The sequence below is a fragment of the Mus caroli genome, unplaced genomic scaffold (assembly GCF_978045245.1).
Source record: "Mus caroli unplaced genomic scaffold, Mus_caroli_1 scaffold_1, whole genome shotgun sequence".
Classification (NCBI taxonomy): domain Eukaryota; kingdom Metazoa; phylum Chordata; class Mammalia; order Rodentia; family Muridae; genus Mus; species Mus caroli.
The window spans coordinates 153864071-153882071 of NW_028227256.1; the positions used below are offsets into that span (position 1 = coordinate 153864071).

Sequence of the window (18001 nt, forward strand, 5' to 3'; positions counted from 1 at the left end):
TAAATACCTCTTCCCCGAGCAGCTTCTCTGCTTCCTCATATGACAGTAATCGGATTTTCCTGCCTTTGATATCAGAAATGAGGTATGAACACGTGCTGATCCAATCATAACATTCTCTCTGGGAAGAGATAGAGCATAATTACTCTACGTGGGGAGGGGGATTAGACTATGCCGACTCACTGACTCCCACTGCACAGAGGTGTCTCACTACAGTGTAGGCCTAATCACACCCCGCCTCACTTACAGGGCTTATGATTAGGGCTGTTGAGGGGAAGGGTGGTGAGGTACCATAAAACCAGATACAGAATTCTTGGGTTTACTATCCCTTAAATGATCTGTCCCAATAAATTTTATGTGACTGACCATGCCAACATGATTGTTTGCTAGTAACAATAGTGTTGTGTGAGAGTTTCCTCTAAGATTGAACAGGAAATAACTCAAAATAGCTTCAGGGAGTCCTTGAAACTGACCACATTCTCTCAAACCTACTGAGAGTTATTTTCAGATAAGCCCAGCAGCAGAGACCAACTGATCTGCCTGGAAAAGGCTCAGACCAATCAAACCACCTGGAAAGGACAACTCCACCTGTGACCGGTCTGTAGGTCAGACAGTGTGACCTGGGTCCCCAGCTTTGGGAGCTGCCATCCATGCTGGAGTGGGCTTTGGTGATGCGGCTGTCTTTGAGTCATTTCTGTTTCTGTAAGAAACCTTTCATTCGTATCCCTAGAAGTAGCCCCAATAAAACTCATTGATGCACCAACTTGGACATTGGTATAATTATTTCTTTGGTCTGTCACGGGCTCCCTATCTGGAGTAAATAGACATGGTTGTGTTATGTCTCCTCAGGAAACAAATAGAAGTAGCAAACTCATTTATGGTTTTTAGTTCTATATTAAACTCTTTCCTAAGCACTGTGTATATATCTGTATCAATCAAATATTCATTTGATTCTCAGTATGAAATACTGAATATTTATAGTAACACCAAAATAAAATAGAGATAAGTTTGATGAGAGTAAGAAATATTTGTTGAAAGCCACAGTTTCAATTAAATAAACAAATGATACACACTGTATTAATAGATCTAAAGACACAAAGTGGGCTGGCGAGATGGCTCAGCGGGTAAGAGCACTGATTGTTCTTCCGAAGGTCCTGAGTTCAAATCCCAGCAACCACATGGTGGCTCACAACCACCCGTAATGAGATGTGACACCCTCTTCTGGTGTGTCTGAAGACAGCTACAGTATACTTACATATAATAAATAAATCTTTAAAAAAAAAAAGACACAAAATGGTTAGGGGGTCAACTTTCCAGCCACTGATCAATAGTTAAAATGCAATCCAAATAAAAAACTCAACATCTGTTGAAGAGATTGGTAAGCTAAAGTTTCATATGGTATAACAAAATTTCTGGTATAACCTTTAAAAACAAATTTTGAGGATTTCCACTATGAGATTATAAAATTTATGATAAAAATCATGAAGATTGGTGATCATGTTGACCAATAGATCTACCTGGAAAAGGCTCAGACCAACACATACATGTTCAATAGATGTTTCAGCAAAGATGACAAAGCATCTTGATAAATAACAGTCTTTTTAACAGAGGGCACCACAATACTCAGATAACATAGATGCCAAATAGGAACCATGCCTGGAAACACAGATTTCTTTAAAAATTTTTTTTTAACTCAAAGGATAATAAACCTGAGAGTAGAGCCTAAAACTATTTAACATCTAGAAGACAACATGAGAGAAAAATCTTTTTGATGCTGTTAGGCAGAACTTTTCCTTTAAAGTAACACAAAAAGCAAGATTCATAAAACAAAGGCTAGATCACCATCAAAGTAAGAGTCTCCTATCTCTCAAGGTATCCTTTGGGGGGGGCATTTTTGTATGTATATGTATGTGTGACACGACATGTATGTGTGACACGCATGTCTGACCATGCTTTCTCACGTGTGTGGACACGTGTTTGTGTGGGTTATGTGTGAATGTGAATGTGTGGCATCCAGAGGTTGACATCTGGTGGTGTCCCTGCTCACTCTCCCACTTTTACCCACCGAGGAAGAGTCTCGACCTGACTGATTGCCCTGGTCTAATTAACCAGCTTCACCTGTGGACCTGCTGTCTCTGCCTTCTCAGCTCTGGGATTACTGACAGGCTGCCATGCATACCTGATATTTACATGGCTTCTGGAGATCTGATTACCAGTTCTCAGGCATGGGCAAGCAAGTGCTTAGCCTGCTGAGCCACCCCCATCCCCACCCCCAGCCGTCAAAGTCCTAGTAAGACAGGAAACATCACAAGCTGGAGGAAACACTTTTAAATAATACATAGGATATAAGACTCATTATCCAACCCAAATAGAGTTCCCAGTACTTTATAAGGAAACAAGCCAACACTAATGTGCCAATGATTTAGACAGACTGACAGACTTTCACCAAAGACGACATACGTATAAAGACTAAGCACAAGAGGAGAAAGTCAACACCATCAGTCATTAAGGAAATGCAAATCACAACCCTGATATCCACTACTACCCAGCTATGGGAATGTCCACATTTGAAATATGGGCTATATCAACTATCAGTGAGGATGTGAGACAAAGGATCATTGTTTACTGCTGATAGAGGACTGAGTCAGCCAGAGCCAGGCTGACTCCATGACAGGGCTGCACACTGACAGTTTGGGAGACTTAGGCCTAAGTTTCTGTTTCCTAGAAATGAGAACCTGGATCCAGGAACCTGTGGTCAGCCAGCAGCAGCTGCAGGCAGTCAATCCGAGGACACCTTGTCATCTGGCCTGAAGTAGGAATAGATAGCTAGAGTGAGTAAGCGACCCCCTGGGAAGTCTCCAGAGCCTAACCAATTATAGAATCAGTCAGACCCTAGAGATAGAGCTAACCAATCAAGGTAAAGGGGTACATGCCCCTCCCTGGAATTCCCCTAGCTGACAACATCTGACAAGTTGGGCCTGTGAGTCCACCATGGGTCTCCATTCCTGAGTGGGGAAACCCCTGCATGCAGAAAATTCAACTGAATAAACACTCTTTGCTTTTGCATACTAATGAAGTCTGGGGTCTTTCTTCAGTGAATCACAGACCCTAACAACAGGAGTATAAACATGGTTCAGTCATCTTGGAAATATATATATATATATATATATATATATCCCATTCCAAGAGATGCCTGTCCAAAGATTAGGGCATTAAAGTACACTGAAGCTTTGCCTATAATTATCAAGGTTGGAAACAACTTAGGTGTCCACCAAGAGAAAAATGGAATATATATATATATATATATATATATATATATATATATATATATATATTTGTGTTGCTCTTTGCCTGGTGGTGCCATTGAAAGGTCTATAATGAGGGTACCAACTTCATGGATGGGTTAATCCACTGAGAAGTCTGTGAGGAATAGATTAATAGAAGGTAGGATGTGGTTGGAGAATGTGGGGGTTCTGTCTTCGAAGAACAATTCCAGTCCCTAGCCTGTCTTAGTCAGGGTTTTACTTCTGTGAACAGACACCATGACCATGGCAAGTCTTATAAAAGGACAACATCTTGGGGAGCTGGCTTACAGGTTCAGAGGTTCCGTCCATTATCATCAAGGTGGGAGTATGGCAGACATGGTGCAGGAGGAGCTGGGAGATCTACATCTTCATCTGAAGGCTGCTAGCAGAATACTGACTTCCAGACAGCTAGGATGAGAGTCTTAAAGCCCACACCCACAGTGACACACCTACTCCAACAGGGCCACACCTTCTAATAGTGCCACTCCCTGGGCTGAGCATAGACAAACCATAGCAAGCCCCTTCTTGTCTGCCTCTTTCTGCTTCCCAGTTGCCATGAGGTGAACATCTCTTGTCTACCACATGCCCTCTGCCATGATGCCCTGCCTCAGTACAGTTCAATGGAGCCAGCTGAACACTGAGTGAAATTATGAGCCAAAATGTTTCCTCCTCTCAAAGCACACTGATGACAAATGAGTGCGACAGCTGCCTGTTGAGAGGACTGGACTGGAGCTGTTGATTTTTGCCTGGTGTCTGCCTGCAGAAAAGACTGGACTATAGCTGCTGAGTTGTATTTGGTGTTTGCTAAGAGAGTGAACTGCTGCCAAAGAAGATTAAGCTCACTTCCAAAGAACTATTGCTGAACAGGTCCACATCCCCCATATCCTAAAAGCTGTTCTCTTCTACTAACTCTGCTGGGTGGTGGGCTAGGAGAGAGGTTGGACCCTTATTAGAAGTAGGTTGCAAAAAAGTTATGCCTACACACCACTTTTATTATAATGAATGCTTTAATGACTGCATGAATATTTTTAAACTATAAAATTATTTAAACCAAGTATGTACAGTGTGTTTTGATTTAATTAGACCTGAAAAATCTGCTAACAACAAAACCAAACAAAGCTAAGACAAGAAATTCTTACATTCATCTTTTCCAGGTCCTGACGGTCCTTAGCAGGATTCTTCTGTAAGTGAGCAGCTCTACTCAGGGCCATTGCTCTTACCATGCCTATACAGCAACTGGATACAGACAGACAGACAGAAAGAGTCAGACAGACAGAGACAGATGAGATAGTGGCAGTGAGCTCACATAAGCTCTGTACTGTGATTTGGAAGATTGTAATTCCCAAAGGGTCACATGCTACAGACTTGGCCCTCTCCTCCCAAGATGGCACTATTGGGAGATATTGAAAGCTGCAGGAGGAGGGGCTAGTGGGGTCCTTAGGTCTCTGCCCATGGAGGTGAGCCCATGCAAGGGACTGTATTATCCCTTTCTCTTCCCTTTTGCTCCCTTGCTGTGCAGTTTTTCACTCACAGACTCCTGAAGAGATGCTGTGCCTCCTGGTTTCAGACCCACTGACTGGGACACTGCAAACTGGAAACTAGTGCAAAACATTTCCTTTTATAAATGAATTATCTCAGGTATTTCATTATAGCGATGAGAAGCTGACTAATAATCCTAGCATGCTCTACTCATTACTGATCCTTTAAGTACTTAAAATCCAGACGCCATTAACCGTGATAATTTACCATCGCAATCGAAGTACTGCTTCCCGGGGCAGTAAGTTCTGCTTGCTACATTTCTCTTCCTGTGGCCTTCCTGCCACATTCCTTTCACCTCTGAACATTGTAAACTTGAGTTGAACTAAAGGGCAGCTTGCTCTTATGTGGGACTTCCCAAACTAAAAGTAACCACATGCAACTCTCAATTTAAAACACAGGTTACAGTTTTCACGTCTAACCTTTTCTTGATGGGAACCTTCTAATTTTGCAAATCTTCCAACTTTTCAGATTCTTGGGGTTTGTTTTGTTTTTGAAACAGTATTTCTTGTAACCCAAACTAACCTCAGCCTTGAGCTCCTGACCCTCCCTCCCGCTTCTGGCTCCCAAAGGCGAGGCAATGCGGCACCATACCCGGATTGTTACTGTTGTCTTTGTGCTTTGGTTTTGGGGTGGGTTTTGTTGTTGTTGCTGCTGCTGCTGGTGGGTTTTGTTGTTGTTTGTTTGTTTGACAAGTTCTCTCCATAGAGATCTAGCTGTCCTAGGAGTCACTATTAGACCAGAGATCTGTCTCACCCTGCCTCCTGGGTACAGGAATTAAAGGTGTGAGCATCACACCCAGCTCGGGTTTGTGCTCTTTTGTTTTTTCAGGTTATTTTTTTTTTTAGACAGGGTTTCTCTGTGTAGCCCTGGCTGTCCTGGAACTCACTCTGTAGACTAGGCTGGCCTCGAACTCAGAAATCTGCCTGCCTCTGCCTCCCAAGTGCTGGGATTAAAGGCGTGTGCCACCACACCCGGCTTGTTTTTTCAGTTTTATAAAAGACAATTGATTAGTATTTAGTAAAACACACAAAAGTTATAAATTCAATTTTACATGGAATTAGAAGCATCTTATTTTATTCTGCTCTCTCTCTCGCTCTCTCTCTCTCTCTCTCTCTCTCTCTCTCTGTCTTTGGGGGTAAGCCAGGGGTTGTCATCAGGAGCCTTCCACTATTGTGCTCTGCTTCGTCCTTTGGGACAGCCTCTTGCTAAGTGTGGAGCTTACTGTTTTGACTAGACTGACTGGCCAGCAAGCTCCAGGGATCTGCTTATCTCTGCTTCTCCCAACCTCCAGCTCTAGGGACAGACATAATGTTTGCCTTTTATGTAGGTGCTGGAGATAGAACTCAGGTGTTCACACTTCCATGGTGGTACCCACTGAGCCATCTTCAAAGCCCCAAGACTACAAGCATCTTAAATGCTTCCCGGTACATATAAACATGCAAGACATATCTTATTTATGCAAGCAAGCCAGTCCTTTTTTAAAAAGCCAACACTCAGGTTTGCATAGCACATTTCCTATCCTTCCTCTGCCAAAACTGTTTCCCAAAGGATCCTGTATCACCTCTGGGCACCGTGCTGAAACAAGCTGAAAACCTAAACTAGGATTTCATTCTTTCTGAGACAGGAATTTTGTTACATAGCCAGCCCAGCCTTGAACTCACAACCCTCCTGCTTCAGCTTGGTATTTCTTTTCAAGGTCTTAAAGTAACCCCTATTGTTGTTATTTTGATATCTGTCCCACCTTACATGTATTAACCTTCAAATGAACAGCAATGCAGGAACCAGGAGATGTTACCTGTGCAAGTAGCTGGAGTATCGTGCCAACCGCTTGACCAGTGCAATTGCGTTTATCTCTAACTCTGCGATGCCTATTTCATGCTCCTCAGGGGTCTCTAAGGTGCTCTCCTCCCTCTTTGGGAGAATGTCTTGGTCAGTAAAATCAGGAAGCATTATGGTCAGCAAATTTACCATCCACTGGATCATAGCTATATGCATTTCATCCATCTGTGAAAATGATTACAATCCAAGCAACCATTTTAGAACATTATATCGCATATAAATCATAAAAGCAGGAAGGGGGCTGGGAAAGATGACTCAGCGTTTACAGCACTTGTAAGCTAGAGACCTCGAACACATGTTGGATGGGTATGCCTGCACGCCTGTCATTCCAGTCCTGGAAGGCAGAGGCAGGGGATCCCCAAAGCAAGACTAGCCATACAGGTCAGCTCTGAGTTAGGTTGGGAGACCTCGTCTCAATAAATAAGGTAGAAGAGCCATTGGGGAAGCTATCTGACATCAGTCTCAGGCCTTTGCAGCATGCTCACATGCACCTGCGTATATATACATGTGAAACACACACAACACTCACATGCCCATGTCCAACTTTCAGCAACCCCTAATTCTTAAAGAAATCAAATTTCTTAGCTACTGTAGCCCTGTTTTCCTTTTCTCAACTATCTGTGCTGAACTGGTTTCTGCTTCTTTACCTTGACCAAGGGTCATTGAGTCATTAGAGTTCAAGTTGCCAAATTGAATGCCCTAAAGCATTCTAGTGCTCTATAAATAACTCAAAAGGACCGGCCCCCTCCCTGTCCCGATCTTTACTTGAAGGAAATATTGATTGGACATCTGTTATGTGCAATGTGAGCTGGGCAGCCCACAACTGTGTTGTCAAGGACAGTCCACCAATCCCATTCCACCTGCTCTCCCAACTTCTCAGAGGTAAATGAGCCAGTAGAGCTCTGTCACATCCAATGGCCTGGACTATACTGTTTCTGAAAGAACATATTTTTGCTGAGCTAAAGCGTCAGTCCATCTCTCGGCCTCCCTGTGAAGGCAACGTGAACAGTTGCTATTCTCTTCAGTTCAGTGATATGACCGAGGGGAAGTGGCAGAGTCAAGGGCATACAATTATCATAGGGAGAATTAAAGTTAAAACAAAAAAGCAAAAACTTATCACTTATTCCCAGAGTTTTTAACACATAGGAAATGACTCTCATATAAAACACACAGGCTATGGTTCTAATTCAGGCTCTCAAGACAGAAGTTACTGTGGAGATTTTTTGTCTTACCAACCAATTGCTCCAGCTTTACTAGTGACTCCCTAACCCATATAAACTAACAAGGCAGGATGGAGTGGGAAGGCCTGAAACCACGGGAGTTAGAGGTCAACCTGAGCTACACAATGAATCCAAGGCCAGCCTGGGCTATGTAACAAGACCCTGTCTCAAAATAATAATTGTTAATTAACTCGCTTTAAAAAGGATACTTAACTTTCCTTTTCAGAATATAAGTGACAGTTTGGCCTATAGCTCATTGTTAGAGGATGCCCTGGTACATACAAAGCCCAAGTTTAGTTCCCAGCATGGAAAAACAAAACAGGGGGGAGTGGGGAAAGGGAAGGAGGGAGGGGAAAGAAAAGAGAGAGAGAGAGAGAGAGAGAGAGAGAGAGAGAGAGAGAGAGGAGGTGTAATAACGAGTAAATGAAATATTCCAAAGGGAGGCCATTTTATAAATCCACAGCTGTTTGCAACTGCATCTTGGTGTGAATTGGTTGTTGAAAATGATCATAGACCAACAGGCCAGTGATACTCAGTGTGTGTGTGTGTGTGTGTGTGTGTGTGTGTGTGTGTGTGGTGTTGAGATAAGATACTTGTAGACCAGGCTTTCCTGGAACTAAACTCCCTATGTAGCACAGGCTGGCTATGCTACTGACAAACTGACAAAGATCATCTTCCTGCCTGAGCATCTTAAGTACTGGGTATCCAGGTGCATGCCCCCACACCCCCACTGGATTATTTCTTTACATGAAAGCCTGAAAGTGAATTTCCAATCTGCTCCAGAATGAACTGAGAAGCTGTCTTAAAATACAGAAATACTACTCTCGTTACTGTTTTCAAGAACAACTAACTAATGCACACTGAAGCTGGTGGAACGTTTTACTGGTCAGTTAAAGGGAACCCACTGCATAATTTACAGACTCACAACTGTGTGCCATCGGGTAACAAATACAGCTGGTGATGAGCTTCACTTGGGATCTGTGTCTCTCTGTGAGCTATAGTTTCACATCACCTACAAGAGCTCTGCATTTAAGAAGCAGGGCTGGAGGAACTGTTCTGTCACTTCCATATTTTGAACCATTTCAAAGTTATTTTAAAATACTGGGTTTAAAAAAAAAAATCCGTTGACTTTTGCATGTATTTTATAACATAGAAAACAGTCATAATTCTGATGTGCAAATTAGAAATAAATAATTTCTTCCTCCTTTATTTATTTATTTATTTATGCTTAAAGCTTTTACTGCACAAGCCTGAAGATGAGGTTAGAAACCCCAGGTAAAACCTGGGCAGGCATGTGGCCTGCATCTACCCTGGTGCTCAAAAGGTAGAAATGGATCCCTAGGGCAAATTGGCTAACTAGCTAGACTAGCTGAGCTAGTGACGGAATCTGCGAGCCCTGGTTCTGTGAAAGAACCCTCTTCAGCAGATAAACAGAGTAAGGAAGATATATAACATCAACTTGTGGCCTCCACACATGTGCTCACTCATACACTTGCTAACATGCATACACACAGACACACATGCCACATGCACGGGCAAAAAATAAGTTTACCAACCAATGTTTCCGACAGACAAATAGCACAGGGCAAATGGCATGAGGGCAAAGGACAAAACAGCAGAAACCATTGGTGGGAAACGGGTTAGGAAGTGAAAGTGGTTGTTGGACAGAAAGACAGGCTTTCCACTTTTCAAATACTCATGCACATAGGTCCCAGAAGCATCTCCTCGTCTCCTGTCTCACACTCCCTCCATGGACTAATTACACAACAGTAACACTGTATTAATAAAGAAGAGCATAAGGGCATTTCCAAATGTTCCCATGGCAAAGAATGGATTCTAGAACACAAAAGAAAACAAGTGTGTGGGTCCATGGATCTCAATAATGGCAAACTGAGCACTGTGTGGAGAGGCTGGCTGAAGCAACGCCTTGAGACAGTAATAATGCTAGAATGTCCTTCCTCATCATAAGATGAATACTGAGTCCTATGATGGGATACCCACGCTGCTAAACTTTTTTCATTTTCCATCGAAAATCATTTGAAATATTACGATAGAAGTTTCCATTTTGTTCTTCCCACTGCCTTGCTTCATTTGGGCTTTATTCTTCCTGGAAGAAAATCCCCAAAGCAAAACAGAGCCCTGCAAAGCCATACAAGTACATACGTGGCGAAGAAGTTCAATTTGACCATTGGTGATTTCGTTGCCTAACTTCAAGAGCCATTGTGGAATCATTTCACATATATGTTCTAGGAGTGCCCTGCAGGAAGAAAGCAGGCAAAATAAACATAGGAAACTTGAGTAGAGTATACAAGAAGCCATTGGTGAGGTGAAACTGGTTTATTTTGCAGGACATGGTAAGCATGGATACTGAGAAGTTTTTTAAGAACATGGGAGAAAGTGAACTGTTTGATAGGTTGGTTAGGTTAAGACAGCCTTCCTAACTCCGAGACAGTTGCCAACTGGCGTGATCCACTAGAAACAGTGTTATGTTCTACCTACAATATTTCTTTCTACTATAAATGGGCATGCCCCTGCCTCTTCACTCCTAGACTAGGAAGGCCTTTTTGTGTAATGCTAATTAATTTAAAAACCCTTTCAATGATTGGTTTCCAGCATGCAGTCAGCATGGTCCACTCCTTAATGAAGATGATGAGAGTTAATTTTGAAAAACGAAACTATTGAAGGCTTCCAGAAATGGTGTAGAATGAAAAATGAAGAAAAAGTCAAAGAAACAATGGCTGTAAACAACCTGATTTTATGGAAAAATAGTTAACACAGGTGGTTCAGCGACCTCTAAGCAGAATAAACAGAGAAGCTGCATCACAAAGCAAGGCTCAGTTCATTTAAAGACAAAAATAGTACAACACAGCTGAATGAAACTATAGTCAACTATTGGAAAGAATGAGGAAGCTCAAATGTGAAATTTAAATGACAAGAGGGTCAACAAATATTAGTTCAAGACTAATCATCAAATACTTTGAGTTAATGCCAATGAAGAGGCACCATTCTGCAACTCAAAAGTCCTTAGAGGGAGTTCATAACTTCAAATATTAAGAAACAGCAAGGGTTTCAAATGTATGACTTACCAATCCACCATGAGATTATATCTTAGTGGCAGACAGGATACATGCCCAATGTGCACAAGACTATGGGGGAGGGAAGTGCAGCAGTAAAAACTAATACAGTAAAAATGAAGGAAACCATGATAATTGTAATGGAAATCAATACCATAGAGCACAGAAAGTCTTGAGAAATCAATTAAACCAAAAGGTGGTTCTTTCAAAAGGATGTCTCAGTTAGGGTTTCCCCTGCTGTAATGGAACAGCGTGGCCAATGGTGGCGTGGGGGTGAGAGACTCTTTCAGCTTACAGTTGTAGTCCATCATTAAGGGAAGTCAGGACAGGAATTCAAGGCAGGAATCTGGAAACAGGAACTGCAGCAACGGCCATGAAGGAAGGCTGCCCACTGTCTTGCACCCTGGGTCACCCATATCAATCATTAATGGAGAAAATGCCCTATGGACTTGCTGCAGTTCAATCTTACACTAGTTTCTCAGTTGAGAGGCCTTCTTCTAGTTTGTGTTGAGTGGAACTACAGTAACTTTAAGCTGAAGTCACCCTCTGCCTCAAGTTGCTGTTGGTCATGATATTTTATCACAGCCAAAGAAACCCTAACTAACACATCCTTTTCAAAGAACCACCTTCTGATGTCAAACTAACCCACACACGAAACACTTAGCTAGAGTTACCAAGAAAGGCAGAGGCAAGGTCCAACGACAATATTCTGAAAGGAGAAAGGGGATATAGGTGTTGACTTTGGGGGATACAGCTGTAACTCAGATGTGGTTTGAGTGTATCCCTCAGTGGTCACTGTGTTAGACACTTGGTCTCGGTGCAGTAACATTAAAAAGCAACAGAACCTGGGGCTGAAGAGATGGCTCTATTGTCACTTCCTGCTCTCCCATAGGGACCCAGGTTCAATTCCCAGCACCCACATCATGGCTCACAACCATCTGTAACTACAGTTCCATGGCATCTGATGCATTTTTTTTTACCTCCATAAGCACTAGGCACCCCAACATACATGTGGGCAAAACATCCATACACATAAAATTAATAGAGAATAATTTTTAAAAGTAGTAGAACCTTTAAGATTTAGATATGCAGGTAGGGTCTGTTAGACTCTTCAAGGAATGTACTGGACAAAAAAAAAAAGTTTAATAGTCATTAGAAGAGGTGGCTGGTGCCTGGCATTTCTAGATTTGACAGCAAAGTAAAACTGAAAACTTTACAAATCAGGAGACAAATACCAAAAGATACTGAGACGTGCTAACCTGGATGTAGAAACACAACTCAATATAACCTCAGGAAATCTGCACAGTGCTTCCAGCAACAGACACCATAGAGAAAAGCTGAGAGTGAATCCAACAGGGGATGCCTAAGGGGCACATGCAGAAAGAGGCACATGCAGGATTCTGTAGGGCTGCTACAGCTATGGAATGCCATTTCAAAAAGCCTTCTGCTAAGCTGGCATCCTGCAGCCTGGGGCCCACAGTGAACTGCCCTCTCTGGAAATTCAGAGCAAATAATTTGGGACTCTGTGATGGATCCAGGACAGTAAGAGACTGTAAGGTGGAGAAGGATCTTTCTTTGAATTGGTAATTGGCAAAGGGGAAACTCAGCCAGAGGCAGAGAGGCAGAGGGGCAGAGGGGCAGAGGGGCAGAGAGAGAGAGGTAGAGAGAGAGGCAGAGAGAGAGGCAGAGAGAGAGGCAGAGAGAGAGGCAGAGAGAGAGCCAGAGGACAGCCAGAGGACAGCCAGAGGACAGCCAGAGAGCCAGAGAGCCAGAGAGCCAGAGAGCCAGAGCCTGCAGAACTTCAACACAGATTAGAATCAGGATTGCTGAAGACACAAGGGTAAGGCACTTGCAACAAGTTTCCTGAAGGACATTCCAGAGGTGTTTGGGGGGACATCTGAGACTAGATTAGTAAAGTGCCACTCACTGACCAGACATGTCTGTAACCTTATCTCCCAAAAGAAAGTACCCAGGTAAGAAGAGGATCATTTAGAGGCACAACAGGCTTCTGATGGCCTGAGAAGGATAATCAAGAGGCTCAGACAGGAAACTGGACCCAGCAGACCTCGAGCAGGCCAAAATGCTTTCTGTTAAAGCCTGCTCCCTGAGCATATCTGTAGCCTCGTCGATGCCTGACGGTCATTTCATATTGTTACTGACACAGAAAAATAGCTTGGCTCAGAGCAGGGTCAAGCTGCCACATACCTGTTATGTTCTGAAGTTTGTTAATGGTAAGAAATTCCACAACCATATGCTTCTCTTAGGACCAATCAGAATAAAGATCAGTTAGAACTGTTCTGTCTAGCTAGCCAAAATAGCTTGAGTCACAGGTAGTGCTTCCTGAACCTGGACCTGAGCTCACTGTAGTTTTTGCCTATATAAAGTGGACCTGAGAAATATTCAGGGTCACAGTTAGCTCCTGAGTCTAGACTACATTCATGATCAATTAGTCTTGGGGTGTGAATACAGTAAATCAGCCCTGTTTAACTGAAATCGGTGTCTGAGTGGTTTGTGTGGCAATTCCCAGACCTCAACACTTTCCCTGTATGTACACTCACCCAGCTTTCTCCCCTCCACAGTTATCCCCTTCTTGGTTAATATTCACCATCGATTGAGCAGGACAACTTCTTGTCGCCCTGTCATGTTGACAAAAAGAATGGCCCCTGCAGGCTCCTATATTTTAAGGCTTCCTCACCAAGGAGTGAAAGGATCAGGGGGTTTGGCATTGTTGGAGGAAGTGTGTCACTGGGGCTGGGCTTTGAGGTTTCAAAAGCCCATGCCAACCCCAGGGTTTCCCTATCTGCCTGAGATCAGAATGCAGCTCTCAACTACACCAGTGCTGTGTCTGCTGGCACATGCTTCCCACCATGATGACAATGGTCTAAACCTCTGAAACTTTAATCCAGCCCCAACTAAATGATTCCTTTCTAAGAGTTGCCTTGGTCATGGTATCTCTTCACAGCAGTAGAACAGTGATTAAGACCCTTACCATCCTTTTTCATCTTCCTCTCCCAGAGAACAGAGGTTGTCCAGTCTGCAGCACCTGTGTCCCATCTGTCTGAGTGCTGGGAATATCCTTACCCAGTTACTTCCGTACATCTCTCTTGTCAACCAATCCTCAGCCAAAATTGCCTCATGCCCCTCCTTTGCCCTTAGTGTTCTCTATATCTCCTTCTCTATCTTTTCTCTGTCTCTCCAATACTAACTACTAGTGTTATCCTGAGGGGTTTTTTCCTTTCCTTTTTCCTTCCAACTCCCAAATAGAGTAACTAATATTAGTCAATGCACACAATACTATCAGTACCTCCTCCTAAAGTGAGTGTCTTAGTTAGGGTTTGCATTGCTGTGAAGAGACACCATGACCAAGACAAGTCTTGTTATTTATTTTTATTTTTATTTTTTTATTATTATAGTCAACACAATATATATTTTTATACCAATCATCATAAAAATGATGGACATGTTATTAAATGAGCATAAAAAGATAAAGTCTGTTTGTTTGTTTGTTTTGTTTTTCGTAGAGCTTAAAATCTTGGTTCTTACTGTGGTACAAACCCAAAATAAGAACAATTTTTAGCCATTGGAGTTCACTGTAATAAGGTTGTACTTCAATGTCCCTCACATCACCAAAGGATTTTTACCTCCATAGTAGCTAAGATAAGAGATGACAGTTCTGCTGCATCAAGGAATTAATTGTAGGCATGATTATTTCAATACAGATTTCCTGCTATGATCAAAGCTATTTGACTTGAGTGATTATCATCATTCTCAGCCCACAGGGAACAGGTTACACTCATTTAGCAAATGATGTGTATATTAAGATGGTCTATCCATGAAGTCATTCATCAACTATTTTGATGAACAATGGTTCTGCTTGGAGGGTGGCACAGACATCAGGTAAGGGTAAGATTCTGGTTCATTGGCTGTGATGATTTTGAAAAGTATTCATCTCAGAAAAAGAGTAACTTATAAAGTCATCTTCTTCAAAACTTATACAATAATTATAAATATCAAGCAAAACATTCAGTCTCACTCTTTGTTGTTCTCTTACAAGCCACCTATCAAATTAATTGTCTACATTTCTTTTGGCTGTATAAATAATTTTGAAATATTTAAGCTGTTCTGAAAACCATAATATAGTATAAAAACATCAAATAAACAATTCTACTGGCCGGGCAGTGGTGGCATATGCCTTTAATCCCAGCACTTGGGAGGCAGAGGCAGGTGGATTTCTGAGTTCGAGGCCAGCCTGGTCTACAAAGTGAGTTCCAGGACAGCCAGAGCTATACAGAGAAACCCTGTCTAGAAAAACAAACAAAACAAAACAAAACAATCCTACTAATAGAGAGACTGAGATTTCAAGACCATTATGTGGTACACAGCAAAACACTGTCAAACAAACAAGCAGAAAGAGTAAATGGGTTGTACAATATTGGTCCTATTTCTTCAATTACCAAATTAGAGATACCACTGGATGACAGCCAACAAATTTCTAATTCCTCATATCTTTGAATTTCAATCAATTAGGATATGATGGTAATATTAATTTTCATATTAAGAGATATTAAGGAAAAGTGATTGTGTTACTTCCTGCTATTTTTGTTGTTAGAGGTGGAATTATGTTTGTGTGGCTATCTTCTTTTGAGTTTGTTGAAAGATTACTTTCTTGCTTTTTCTAGGGTGTAATTTCTCTCCTTGTGTTGGTGGTTTTCATCTATTATCCTTTGTAGGGCTGGATTTGTGGGAAGATATTATGTAAATTTGGTTTTTGTCATAGAATATCTTGGTTTCTTGGTCTATGGTAATTGAGAGTTTTGATGGGTATAGGAGCCTGGGCTGGCATTTGTGTTCTCTTAAGGTCTGTATGACATCTGCCCAGGATTTTCTAGCTTTCAGAGTCTCTGGTGAGAAGTCTGGTGTAATTCTAATAGGTCTGCCTTTATGTGTTACTTGACCTTTTTCCCTTACTGCTTTTAATATTCTTTCTTTGTTTTGTGCATTTGGTGTTTTGATTATTCTGTGATGGGAGGAATTTCTCTTCTGGTCCCAACTATTTGGAGTTCTGTAGGCTTTTTGTATTTTCATGGGCATCTCTTTCTTTAGGTTAGGGAAGTTTTCTTCTATAATTTTGTTGAAGATATTTACTGGCCCTTTAAGTTGGGAATCTTCACTCTCTTCTATACCTACTATCCTTAGGTTTGGTCTTCTCATTGTGTCCTGGATTTCCTGGATTTTGTGTGTGTGTGGGGGGGGGGGGTTTAGGAGCTGTTTTCTCTTTGCATTTTCTTTCACTGTTGTGTCAATGTTTTCTATGGTATCTTCTGCCCCTGAGATTCTCTATTCTATCTCTTGTATTCTCTTGGTGATGCCTGTATCTATGACTCCTGATCTCTTTCCTAGGTTTTCTAACTCCAGGGTTGTCTCCCTTTGTGATTTTTTAATTGTTTCTATTTCCATTTTTAGATCCTGCATGGTTTTGTTCATTTCCTTTGCCCATTTGATTGTGTTTCCTCTTTAAGGGCTTCTAGCTGTTTACCTGTGTTCTCTTGTATTTCTTTAAGGGGTTATTTATGACCTTCTTAAGGTCCTCTATCATCATGAGAAGTGATTTTAGATCCAAATCGTGCTTTTCTGGTGTGATGGTATATCTGGGACTTGCTATGCTGGGAGAATTGGGTTCTGATGACACCAAGTAACCTTGGTTTCTGTTGCTTATGTTATTGCCTCCTGCCATCTGATTATCTCTAGTGCTATCTGCCCTCACTATATCTGACTGGAACCTGTCCTTTCTATGATCCTGGTTGTGTCAGAACTCCTCAGAGTCAAGCTGTTTCTGTGATCCTGTGATTCTGTGATTCTGGGATCCTGAGATCCTGGGTGTGTCAGAGCTCCTGGGAGTCAAGCTGCCTCTGTGGCCCAGAGATCCTAGTGTGACCAAGCTCCCAGGATCCTAGGATTCTGTGGTCCCGGGCAAGTTAGAGTGCCTGGGAGTAGCTCTTCCTCTGGGTATTGTGGAACTGGCTGGGGAGTTTGTGCCTAAGGTCTGCTCAGGGTACAGGCCCAGACTGGAAGAAACCCATGCCACTGGTTGGGTGGGGTTCCTGAGTCCCTGGATCCCGCTGGTCCCAGTTACTCCCAGTTTGGGGACAGATGTTGTGTTCTCACCTCTGATCCTATGATCCTGGGTGTGTTAGAGCACCCAGGAGTGGAGCTTCCTCTGGGTATTGTGGGACTGTCTCTGTTCCTATGATGTAAGACAAGTCTTATAAGTACAACATTTACTTGAGGCTGGCTTACAGGTTCTGAGGTTCAGTCCATTATCACAAGGTGGAAGCATGGCAGCGTCCAGGCAGGCATGGTGCAGGGGAACTGAGTGTTCTACATCTTCATCTGAAAGCTTCTAGAAGACTGGCTTCCAGGCAGCTCGGTGGAGGGTCTTAAAGCCCACACCCACAGTGACACACCTACTCCAACAAAGCCACACCTACTCCAACAAGGCCACACCTACTCCAAGGTCACACCTCCAAATAGTGGCAATCCCTGGGCCAAGCATATTCAAACCACCACAGAGAGGCACTTACAAGATGATTTCTTTTAATACTACTGTATTTTGATAGTGGGTCTACATTTGATAGTGATTATTTTTGCAGACAGTATTTCTTTCACATGAACTGTTTATAAGGGAGAAATGCAGAGAGATGGAAAGCATATTAGTGGTTGATCAGTGGTTGATAGGTGGGGGAAGGGATGTAGCCTAAATAGGTTGTATGATTTGTCTATGTTTGTTTGTTTGGTTTTTTCCCCTCGAGGTTTTGGAGGCTTAGCTTTTTGCATGGCCATGAAACTTTTAAGGGATAGGCTTACTAGAAAGTGACTGGGGTCCTCTCAGGAGATTGTGGGTAGTTCCTATAAGAAAGAGTTGCTGGAAAAGAAGGAGCTAGATCCCTCTGACTTGCCAGGTGATACCCTCCCTTGCACATGCATCCCTGCCATGATGTCATTTGTTATGAACCCTCAAAAGAGTCAG

General features: G+C 42.4%; 1 protein-coding gene across 1 annotated transcript in view; it reads right to left on the bottom strand.

The window, feature by feature from the left end:
- Positions 1 to 18001, bottom strand: part of Axdnd1 (axonemal dynein light chain domain containing 1) — a 100739-nt gene that overhangs the window by 13077 nt on the left and 69661 nt on the right. Inside the window, exons 18-21 of the mRNA XM_021161273.3 lie at positions 10064 to 10157; positions 6637 to 6845; positions 4442 to 4538; positions 8 to 118 (exon numbers count right to left, since the gene is read on the bottom strand). Of these exons, the coding sequence (XP_021016932.1) occupies positions 8 to 118; positions 4442 to 4538; positions 6637 to 6845; positions 10064 to 10157 (511 nt within the window). The remainder of the gene's footprint in view (positions 1 to 7; positions 119 to 4441; positions 4539 to 6636; positions 6846 to 10063; positions 10158 to 18001) is intronic.